We start from the raw sequence: 11,777 nt of genomic DNA on the forward strand, positions 1-11,777 counted from the left end.
TGTAATGCAGGTGTACAGGAAGACAGACATAAATAAATAAATCTTGAGAGAGAGAGAGAGAGAGAGAGAGAGAGAGAGAGAGAGAGAGAGAGAGAGAAGGCGGTTCAGAAGCCCCTGATATATATCACCTAGAAGAGGAATGGCTCATATTTAATCCTCTTTTTCACTAATGGGGGTTAGGACTGCTCATAAATAGTTATGTAATTCTCAAGCTATGCCTTTGAGTCAACGTAACGTCCATATGTTTGCTCTGGCTAGATGTGGTGTCTACCCCTTGGGCAGTTGAGTCTGGAGGCGACCAGCTGAGAACCATGACCTACACGATAGTCCTCAGTAACCCGCTTACTGGGAAGTGCACGGCTGCCACGGAGAAGCAGGTATGTGATTCTGTCAGGTTCCGGAGGAGTCGTGCCCATAGCAGGAGAGAAAGATCCCTGTCGCCGGGAACAGTCTATGAGACAGTTTCACAAGACCCGGCAGGGGGCGATGAACTGTCACAGGCTGGAAGCTGCTTCAAAGCTTTGTTAACCTTTGATGAGTGTGGGAAGTATGGCCCTTGTATTAGTCAATTGATTTTTGAATTGTCAACTTAATTTTTAACTTAAAACTTGGGGCTGGAGAGATGGCTCAGAGGTTAACAGCACTGTCTGCTCTTCCAAAGGGCCTGAGTTCAATTCCCAGCAACCACATGGTGCCTCACAACCATCTATAATGAGGTCTAGTGCCCTCTTCTGGAGTACAGCATACATGTAGTTAGAACACTGTATAAATAATAATAAATATTTTAAAAACCCACCCTCATTATAGCAAGTATGCGACTTATTTCTCATCCTGTCCTAGCTTGCCATGAGATTTTGATGTCTTTTGTGTCTGTAAGAAGGAACATCAGTAAATATGTTCTAAATTGCCTGGGAACAAACATATTGAAAATATGCGTGTAAGCATTTTTATCCTATTTTGCAGACACTGTATAAAGAGAGTCGGGAAGCACAATTTTATTTGGTTGACACAGAAGTGCTGACACACGATGTTCCCTACCATGACTACTTCTATACTTTGAATAGATACTGTATTGTCAGATCTGCAAAACAGAGATGCAGGCTGAGGTGAGTTACTGCAAGTGCATGTGTCGCTGGGGAGGCTAGGGGGCAGCACTAGCCCTGACTCTCAGGCAAGCACCACAGAGCTTTGCTTCTTGCCTAAATCACATGTCCCGCAGTAGTCAGGGGAGGGGTAGGAGTTTTGACATTCTGGGGCTACACGGGCTAAAACAAGTGTCCTTCAGTGGCCACCGGAGGAAAAGGCTGTAGGACTGGACAGGACTGATTGCATGACCCGGTTTAACGGGTTCTTGGGTAGGGGACACGGTGAGCAGCAAGGTGCTCTGCTGCTTGAAGAGCGGTGGCCATCACAGGCTTTGCTTGGCCCTAATTAACAGCGTTACTTGTTGTTGTTGTTGTCTTGGTTTGTTTGTTTGTTTGTTTGTTTGCTTTTCCGAGACAGGGTTTCTCTGTGTAACAGCCCTAGCTATTCTGGACTCACTTTGTAGACCAGGCTGGCCTTGAACTCACAGAGATCCACCTGCCTCTGCCTCCCGAGTGCTGGCATTAAGGTAGTGGGCCACCACTCCCGGCTAATAGAGTTACTTTCAGCTAGTATGCCATCACTAGAGATCCCCAAGGCGTTTAGAAATTTGTTTAACTTCTTAGCATTTATTGAAGCCTTCATCGCTACTTAGGCAAGGGTAGAGCATTACAATTTGATGAAGTTATTAGCAGCTCACAATGGTTTTAAAAGAAGAACATTTAAAAATTTTATAATAGTAATGGCATTTACTTCTTTTGGCTTTTCAAAAAAAATGCAATCTTATATTTCATTGCAGTGGGGTAAGCTAAAGTAGTCTATGGTTACACTCCCCTGAACGGGCCTGATCTGTTGGCTAAAGTCTGTCTCTAAAGAAATATTTTCTTCTTATCCTATTAGAGTTTCCACAGACTTGAAATACAGGAAACAACCATGGGGCCTTGTCAAGTCTTTAATTGAGAAGAATTCCTGGAGTTCACTGGAGAACTACTTCAAACAGCTCGGTGTGTAAAGTTGTCGTGCGTCTGTCTTTACCAGCGTTCACTAGCTGGCCCTTCATCAGGACACAGAGCGGGCCAGGTGGTGATGGCTCTCAGTGCAGTGGCTCCCGTTGCCTTGCGTGCTCTGCCAGTTGCAGGATTTTACATTCTCAGCTATCGTTGCTCTAACGACACTTATGTAATGCTCATTATATGCCTGCCACATAACAAAATTTTACATACATCATACTGTTAACATTTCATCCTCATAGCAACCCTGTGAAGTATAAGCTATGATTTGTTTTTCCCACTTTACTGCACAGGAAATCAAAACAGTACGGTTGTGTGACTTGTCCAGGATTACACACTCTTTGCCTCTGAAAGGAGCCAGGAGGCTGACCACAGCGAGGGATTACAAAGCCAGCCTGTAGGTCCTCTTGTCCTCTCTCACATGCGCAGAGCCCCAGCCCACACCTGCCTTCTTAGCTGCAGCCCTCCTGCTCTTACCTAGGCCCCGCTTGGCAATGGTGCTGAGCTTGTGGGTGGAGTTAGTGGAGCTGCTGGTGAGAGGCGGTGCAGCTGTGTGCTGGGGCATTTCCTAATATATACAGGAGGGAACACTGTACATATGTGACCATAATTAATTTTAGCGAAGAAAAAGCTGGAGGCCAGTCAGCTCTAGCAACTTAAAGCTGTATGTATGGTTTTCTCCACTAGTTATTTGTCCTCTGGCTCTTTTCCCTTTGGCTGTTTCATTATTAAACTTCTCATCAGCAACAGAGAAAATGAAACTTAGTTTGCCCACTGGCTAATGAGCTTCTGATGAAAAAAAAAAAAACTGAGCAAAGGAAAGGGTTGAAATAAAGGACGAAATTGAGATATTTAGGCATTTGAAGATTCCCTTTACCAGAGTTTTTCTTTTCAAACAGTAGAACTTGTACACGTTACTCTTTCCTTTGGGGGTAAGTAGCACTAGATAGACCCTGTCTTGGGAACCTTTCTAGCAATCTCGTGGAAGTGTGTGGAGCTGTTGTTTCCATAACTGAAGCCATTACATTAATATTTCATATGGCACATAGCAAGTTTCCACTGAGGATCCCATCATTTATTGATACCCATTCTTCCTAGAATAGTGACACTTCACTGGAGGGTCACCGCACTCTCTCAAGCTTTTAATTAAGAATAAAGTTTGAATCTAGTCTGTAAAACCAAGGTATGATTAGAGTAGATTATCAAGGCTCAAACAAGCACGCCTGCGTATGCACACATGTACGCGCACCCACGCACACGCTACATGGGTCTTATAGTTGAGAAGGCTTCCTTTCAATCCTTTTGTTTTTAAATTTTCTCCTTAGAGTCAGACTTGTTAATGGAAGAGTCTGTGTTAAGTCAATCCATTGAAGACCCTGGAAAACTTAGCAGCCTGCGACGGAGAAGGCGGGCCTTGAACCGAACAGCAGAAATAGTTCCAAAGCTGCCTTCTCAGCGTTCTTCTACAGATTCAGGCTTTGAGGCCAAAGTGGATGTTACAGGTAGCTGCTACTGTTGAACAGACAAAAGGTTGTAGCCTTAGGATGCATGAGGTGGCGCTTGTCTATGAAGAATGTTGTTTAAGGAAGTCTGCCTTTTTCTCCTTTTTGATAGTTTATTACTCTCAGAATTTCTTAACAACAGCTACTATAGAGGCCTAAAGGAGCAGTTGGGACATGGCAGGCATATGGCCAGTAGAGTATTTTATTTGGCCCACACAGCATTTAAAAGTTTTAGGTTGAGCCGGGCGGTGGTGGCGCACACCTTTAATCTTAGCACTCGGGAGGCAGAGGCAGGTGGATCGTGTGAGTTCGAGGCCAGCCTGGTCTAAAAAGTGAGTCCAGGACAGCCAAGGCTACACAGAGAAACCCTGTCTCGAAAAACTGAAAAAAAAAAAAAAAAAGCTTCAGGCTGGTGGTACAGTGCACACCTTTAGTCCTGATACTCAGAGGTAGAGGCAGGCAGATCTTGATGAGTTCGAGGCCAGCTTGGTCTACCTAATGAATTCCAGGACAGCCAGAACTACATAGTGAGATGCTGCCTCAAAAAGAAAAAAAAAAAAGGATATTTAAATAAAATCTCATGTCTGATGGCCCTGTACCCAGTCCCTTTGTTACAGTTGTTGACTGTAGCTATCCTGCTGCCTCTGTCCCCAACGTAAGTCACTAATCCCAAGCTTCTGTGCAGTTCACTTGTTCATTTCCTGCATTTCTGATGTTTAACTCTGATTGTCCTGGCAGGGGCCAGCCTAACCACGTGTAGCCACCGATTAACATCACTGGCTCTTTTGTCTTGAAACCTAAAGAAAGGTTTAGGCCATAGTCACGGGTGATTTCTTTTAAAGGAGAGAAACACTGTATATTAGCTCAACTCAACTGTTCTTAGCAGGGATGGTACTTAGCTGTATATCACTCACCGTGTAGTGAACTGGTTATTTAACTTCACAGTGAATTAATTTGTAACATATCTCAATTTTGAAGAATTGCCATGGGTTACCTCATTGTAGATTTGTTTTGCATTTTACCCAGGGTATCATGAATAAAAAAGTACTTAGAATTCACCCTGAATCATTTCATCTTTAAATGCCATTCCTCAAGTTAACTTCAGGTGATTAGTAGGTGTCCTCTTTCCTCCACAGGAAAGAGAAAGGCTGTGGCCAGCTGCGACATGGCTCTCATCGTGGTGACGAGTGTATTGTAAGTACTCGCTCTGCTTCTTGCATTTATATCTTCATTTGTTTTCAAATAGTTCCCCAAAGAGTCGGAAGGCATTTGTGGTTCTTTTAAAAGGATTTATTTATTCTTATTTTATGTGTATTGGTGCTTGGCCTGCATGTCTGTGTGTGCAGTGCCTGCGGAGGACGGAAGAAGCAGAAGGCTGTAAGCTGCTATGTGGGTTCTAGGAAGCAACCCCAGTGCTCTGAAGAGCAGCGAGTGTCCTCAACCACTGAGCTACCTCACCAGCCGCTGCTTTTCTGTTTTATTGGATAGAAATGGTCACTATTGACCATGTTGGCCTATAAAAGCAGTCTGAAAGGTTCTGGGTTGATAGCTTTTGATATATGATTTTTCAGAATTGTAAAAATTAAGGGAATATAAAATACATACTCAGCATTAAAAAATCTGAGTTATGTTTATGAACCCTGTGGGTGGGATTTTATGACATGTTCCATAAATTTAAAGACAATACAGGTTGGTAAAATTCCAATAAGATTATTCTAGTTCACAAAAACAGACCAATGGTTCTCATGTTCTATGAATAAGCATCATTTAGGAGTTTGCTTAAATGCAGATTTTTCACCCCTAATCTCAAAGGTTGATTTGTTAGACTTTGATAGCAACCAGGAATTTTTAAAAATGTAAACGAATTTTAAAATTTCTTTTTATGTGTATGGGCGTTTTGCCTGCATGTATCTCTGAGGACCACTTGTATGCCTGCTGGCCTCAAAGGCCAAAGGAGGGCGTTGCATCCCTGGAACTGGAGTTACAAACAGTTGTGAGCAGCTATTGGGAGCAGGACCTCAAAGAAGAGCGGCTAGTGATGAATTTTAAAGCACATACTCTGGATTATTCTGATATGAGTGATCTAGGCCTTTGCCATGCCAAAGCACAAGACAATGGAATTGGCATCCCAACTCCTGTGATTGCTTAAGTTTGGTGAGGTAAATCCATGTACCGACTCTCTAGAACACAAGATCACCTTGGAACCAAGGCCTGGCTTTGTTCCGGAGGACTCACTCTCGCATGGCCACATCTTCACAGAGTCCAGGGAAGCCCTGGTCACCCCAAATAGGCACCCAGTGCCTTTTGGCAGCAGCTGGGGTACAGGATAAGTTGCCTGTGCAAAGTCACCTCAGGTGGAGAGGGAGGTGGGAGAGAAGCCATACCCACGTGGCCCTGAGTCGCCAGGCTGGGCACTCGAGATGACTGAATCAGAGCAGGCGGAGAAGGATGCGGTATAGGGAGTGGCCTATAGAGTCCGGCCTGCGGGACTGAGTGGGGCTCAACTCCTCCCCGCCCCAGTCACAGGCAGCAGATGATTGATTAAATAAACAGAAGGAGCTAATTGGCGAGGAAGCTATAGTATATAAATGCACTGGAGGGGGAAGGGGAGGGGTGTGGGCACTAGGGGTGGGGGAGGGTGAAGAGAGAGAGAGAGAGAGAGAGAGAGAGAGAGAGAGAGAGAGAGAGAGAGAGAGAGAGAGAGAGAGAGAGGGAGGGAGGGGCGTCCTGGAACCAAAATGTCTGGCTTAAGTACTGAATCTCTGGAGAGGGTAAGCTCCACCCCTAGGTAGACGGCAGCCATGCCAGCCACGCCCTGCAGCAGGACCTAACAATACCATCTGGGACGTTAGGTACACTCCCACTGTCCCCTGGTCAGGCCCAGGGTGGTTCTTTCCCTGGAACAGTCTGTGGTTTTTCCAGTAACTGGGATGAACTTGAGGACAGGCCTAAGATGGAGTCTAGGACAAGATGGAGTCGCCATGGCTCGGGTTCCACAGCTTGCTGCTGTTAATTTAAATGTATGGCCTAATACATGTTTATTATTAGGGTGTAATTACTATGGCAGTACTTTCTAACCCACTATCAATCAATAAAAACACAGACACCTGTTATATTTTAAAATAGCCTTAGTTCACCTGGGGCAGGGCAGATATTAATCCCCTAAACTACCTCCCATAGCCCCAACCCATGCCATCTGCTTCTAATAATTTCTATTGAGCTACCTCCCATTCATAATCCCAGATGCTTGCTAATGTTCTTCATCTGGGCCGAATCCTCCATCCACGCTGGCTATGCGCGTCTAACTCCACGTGATCCATGTCCGCGGCCTCCTTCCTTCTCCTCACCCTCTCTCATCTCCTCTTCCAGTCTCTGACTGCTTCCTTTCCTGACAACTTCTCTGTCCCCAAAGCCTGGGAACCACAGCCACGCCTATCCCATGTGCCCTGCCTGGGTGTGTTGGCTTTTTATTGGTCAAACAGGAATACGTTTTTAGGCAAGGTTACAAACGTTTTTGGATATGCAAGTCTGCTCATTTGGGCAGCAACAGATCAACCTCCAACAACTGTTCTCAGGTCTCTGAGTTTTAGAAAAGGTTTCAGATTCTAATTAAATCAGTTTGCAATAACATTTTTGAATGACAAATATCATTATATTACTTTGCAGGGGAAAAAAATCACTTTAGTGCCATGATAATTTCACAGGTTTGATTTCCTGGTTACCTTTAGTTTTTTCACACACTATATGTATCTATATACTTTTTTCATTTTCTGTGCTGCTTGGAACCAAACCCAGGCTCCTGTGCATACTAAGTAAGCATTCTACCACTGACTTCTACCCTCAGACTCAAGTAGTCTAATTTGAGGCAGGTAAATCTTTTAACAGAAGAAAATAAATAAAGACATACAATGCTACTTATCAGTTTGTATACATGTATAATAAGATCTGCATTAATTTGAAAGGCTGATGTTAAAACACTAAGCTTGCATGTAAAGATTTTATATTTACCATTAATATATGCACTTCTTTAATACATGTGTACTTCCTTTGTTCAAGATAAGCAAGAAGAATGTATTGCTGAATATATATTCTACTGGGAATAAAACATCACATTGTGATGTCACTAAAATCAGCTGCATATTGATCTTCATTTCATTTTTAAAATGAAATATTATGTGTGTATAATTGCGTAAGCCAACATAACCCCAAAAGGACCCTGAAAGCTTACCTGGTAGATTTCTAAACTGGCGGTTGCACAGCACTGCCTGAGATTTCAGCAGAGAAGAAAGGAGACAGGTCAGAGGCAACCTGTGAGTTGAGGCTGTTCAAGGCCTTTTCTTTTTTCCATCATTTTCTTTAACATCCATGATACTTGAAAGTGATCATTTCATGTAATGATATGGAGATACTTTATTTGAATAACTAGGAGATGGTTTAGTTCATATACAGTTGGAAGCTTTTGCATATACACTATTTTACTCTCTTCACTTTTGATAGTGGAGGGGAGAGTTGGGACGAGGTCTGCCTTTGTGGGCAGGGCTGCCTTGTGGTCTTGAGTCGCAGTAGATCTTCCTGCCTGTCCCATCAGCGTGCTGGGCTTCCTCTGTGGCCAGGCCTGCAGGGCAGCTCGGTGGGGGTTAACCAGCTGTCATTTGCTCTGCCCAGTTTGCTGCTCCTTGTTCTGCTGAACGTGACTCTGTTTCTGAAGTTGTCAAAGATAGAGCATGCTGCTCAGTCCTTCTATCGGCTTCACCTCCAAGAAGAGAAATCTTTAAAGTAAGTTCTCCACCCTAGCCTGCCTGTTTCCACCATCAGGGTTTTTGTTTGTTTGTTTATTTTTGTTGTTGTTTTCTTTTTTGTAGAAAAGTTAACTCTAGAAAATCTGGTCTGTTCTATTTTATAGTTACTTATAACTATAGTTTTTGTTTTTGCAGAGGTGGTGCTGGGGGCTTGATTTGGTGTTTTGTTTTTGCAATTCATGGGGCACAGTAATTTCTGTAAATAAAAGGTCTGTAAGCTGGTCTCGGTGGCCTACACCTGTAATCCCAGCACTTGGGGAGGCAGAGGCAGGTGGATCTCTTTGAGTTTGAGGCCAGCCCGGTCTACAAAGTGAGTCGAGGACAGCCAAGGGTGTTACATAGAAACCCTGTCTTCGAAAAAAAAAAAACCAAAAACCAAACCAAACAAACAGTCTGCCGCTCTTTTCGTACTTTTTAATATTTTTTCCCCAGTTTAGTCTCTGATAGGTTCTCAAGAACAGAACATCTTCAAAAGAACAAAGATGAGGCCCGCCGTTTGAAGGGAGTGCTGCAGGATTCCATAGCAGTGCTGGAACAGGTAGGCCAGTCTGGGGCTCAGGGCTGGGAACCGGCCGCTCTTTAAATGAACCTTCTCTACAGTTGCTTAGTAACTTTCTACTCACTTCATCATTCTCACTGTTGGCTCATGGCTCTCTCTCTCTCAGTGGATGACCATGCCTTATCAAGAAGAGAAGCCTTCCTCTTCCTTCTATAAGCATATCTATGCGTGTCCTAGCCTTGAACCCCTTGCCTTTTGTGATTAGTGCTAGGGACATTTGGCTCAGCACTGTGAGCTCCGTGCTTAGCACAGAGCCCAGCTGGAAACGGATACTTCAGGGTTGCTGAATGAAGAGATGAATGCATACAGCAAGGAATAGGATCAATTTCTAGGTCTCATGTTGCTTCCAGTCTTATCAGAGAAGTCAGTTTCCCTACAGGCTTTCAAATCTGTTTGTAAAATTGCAGAACTAAGTAGTATAGAAGTGTGAAGCAGGGTAGGGCACGAGGGGTTGAGAGGCAGGGGAGGAGCGGATGGGTCGGTAGGTAGGGGTGAGCTTTAGAACCGTGAAGAGGACCCTGAGTGGGTTAGGAAGACCTGGCTCAGCGGAGAGCGAAGAGACCACTGAGCCGTGGGAAACACCTAAGGAAACAGCCTTTCCCTCTGGATAATTAGATGGACATCCTGGAAGGCACATGGCATGAAAAGCTGTAGCCCTCTAGCACCTGGTGAGAGCTCCCCAGAAGTCACGCAGCAGATACTGGAGAGTCACATATATGGTGGTCAGGTGTTTTATGTGAGCACATGTGCACATACACGTATATGACTTTCGATCATTTTGTTTGCAGCTGAAGAGCTCACTTGTTATGCTTCAGAAAACCTTTGACTTGCTAAATAAGAACAAGACTGGGGTGGCTGTGGAGAGCCAGCGCTGACTGTGGAAATCAGAGCCACAACTGGGCCCAGAAGACAACATCTGGAAGGAAATGGCGAACGAAGACTGTCATTGTCATAAGGGCATTTCTGATATTTTTATTACTGGGATTTCTACTAGGAAAATCTTATTTAAATAACATTTACTTGATGATTATTCTCCAATAGCCTTACAACTCTTATCTTTTCACTATATATATATGTTTTTAAGCTGTGAACTTCTCCAGTGAACCATGAAATATATTTTGGAATTGAAATTCTCTGACACAAAAGGGGAAGGCAGTCACCCTGGGTACTGTGGCTTCTCTTCTATAGTGAGGCCTTTTACTTGATCCTTTAAATTTGTTAGCAGAGTCTCTGTGTGCCCAGTGGGCTGTGCTCACAGCTCAGTCTGCCTAAAAACCTAAAGAAAAAACCCCTTGATCATTTCCCACTCTTAAGGAGTGGGGTTTTCCAAGTGAACACATTCCAGGTTTGCATCTTTACAGTGTCTTCAGTGATTTGGCATGCAAGGCCAATGGTCAGATCTTTTGAATGTCTGAAAGATTCAGTGGCCATGTTGTATCTTAATGAAGGAATATATATATATATATATATATATATATATATATGTATATATGTGTGTGTATGTATATATGTATGTATATATACACACATATATACATACATATATACATATATGTGTGTATGTATATGTACTAAAGGTGAGATTCATATATCAAAAGACCAGACAGTAACTTAGGAAAAGGAAGTATGTAGGCTGCCAATGCTTAAAATGAACAACTTTCAGTTTTAGAAGCCAGATTATTATTATTATAAAATCTGGGCATTTCTGATGTATCAGAGAAGTCCACAACCAGTACTTGGACTCAGCCTCACCATGCCCGTGGTGGACATGACCCACCTGACTGAAAACAGTAGCTGTTATCTGGAACTTCATTCTTCACACCTGTGAGGCCTGTCTTGTTGGCAAATTATAAGATGGACACAAACTTGAGCAGCACAGTAAGCACGGTGGGGGACACGCATGCTGACTGACGGGGAGAGGCACAAGCTTGGGCTCTCAGGAAAGTTGCCTTGGCATTTGTCTCAGTACAAGTGGTTTGTGAAAATCAGGACTTTGTGACCTGACTTGACACCAGCTCTGTCCCCCAGGCCTTAAGAAAACTTCAGGATGTATTTATTTTGTTCTCTAGTGTCTTTCTTTGGAACATGCACATGCGCACACAGGTGTGCAAGCACATGTAATACTGTACATATATGTACTTATTGTTTCAACAACCATTACCTTTATTGAAAGGATTCCTTTCCCTGGCGTCACCAAAGCCAAACGGCATTGCTAACAGCATTTCTGAGCAGCCTGAAGGGAATGAAAATGCCGATAAAGGGAAGTGGGTTTCCCTCGGGAGTCCCAGCTGTCCTCCCTGGGAGGGGTGCAGAGTAAGAACTCCTATTTGTTTTGTTTCTGATAAGGACATATGAAGTATCCGGCAGCGTGCAAGAGTGACTGGATTAGAAACTTGAAATCGTTGTCAAAGTGAATGTTTTTGTGGTTCCTCTCAAACTACTTTACAATATACCTCAAAGATTACCAACGTTGTTTTGTAAATAAGACTAAATATGTGTGCAGAATTAATAAAAATCTGTTATATAGAATGACTTCAATAAAACCCAAAATGTCTAAGTTGTTATTTTTCTTCTGTTTCTGCTTAAAAAATCAAACCAAACCTAGAAACTATTGGGTAGGAAAAACCTGTAAGTAGGCCCACAGTTCTTACAGATTCGTGTAGTGATAACCCCTCCCTCCCCCAAAGGTGTCTCTGCAAAAGCGCAGACTACTGAAACAAACTACCAGAGAGGCCTGGCTGGAACGCAGACCCTACCTCCAGGACTCCTGAGTGCGAACAAGTTGGCTAAGCCCCGTCTTCGGAGCAGCAGTGGGCCTAAAGGG

At 43.6% G+C, this 11,777-nt stretch overlaps 1 protein-coding gene across 3 annotated transcripts in view; it reads left to right on the plus strand.

Moving 5' to 3' along the window:
• Positions 1-11,510, plus strand: part of GRAMD1C (GRAM domain containing 1C) — a 73,527-nt gene extending 62,017 nt beyond the window's left edge. For all 3 annotated transcript variants that reach the window (XM_084801716.1, XM_084801717.1, XM_084801718.1), the window contains 8 exons: positions 259-377; positions 964-1,106; positions 1,984-2,087; positions 3,419-3,595; positions 4,732-4,789; positions 8,261-8,371; positions 8,827-8,932; positions 9,742-11,510. In XM_084801716.1, coding sequence (XP_084657842.1) covers positions 259-377; positions 964-1,106; positions 1,984-2,087; positions 3,419-3,595; positions 4,732-4,789; positions 8,261-8,371; positions 8,827-8,932; positions 9,742-9,828 — 905 coding nt within the window. In that variant the 3' untranslated portion in view covers positions 9,829-11,510. The remainder of the gene's footprint in view (positions 1-258; positions 378-963; positions 1,107-1,983; positions 2,088-3,418; positions 3,596-4,731; positions 4,790-8,260; positions 8,372-8,826; positions 8,933-9,741) is intronic.
• The last annotated feature ends 267 nt before the right edge of the window (positions 11,511-11,777 follow it).

This window comes from Acomys minous (assembly GCF_964271855.1).
Source record: "Acomys minous genome assembly, chromosome: 11".
In the NCBI taxonomy this organism is placed as follows: domain Eukaryota; kingdom Metazoa; phylum Chordata; class Mammalia; order Rodentia; family Muridae; genus Acomys; species Acomys minous.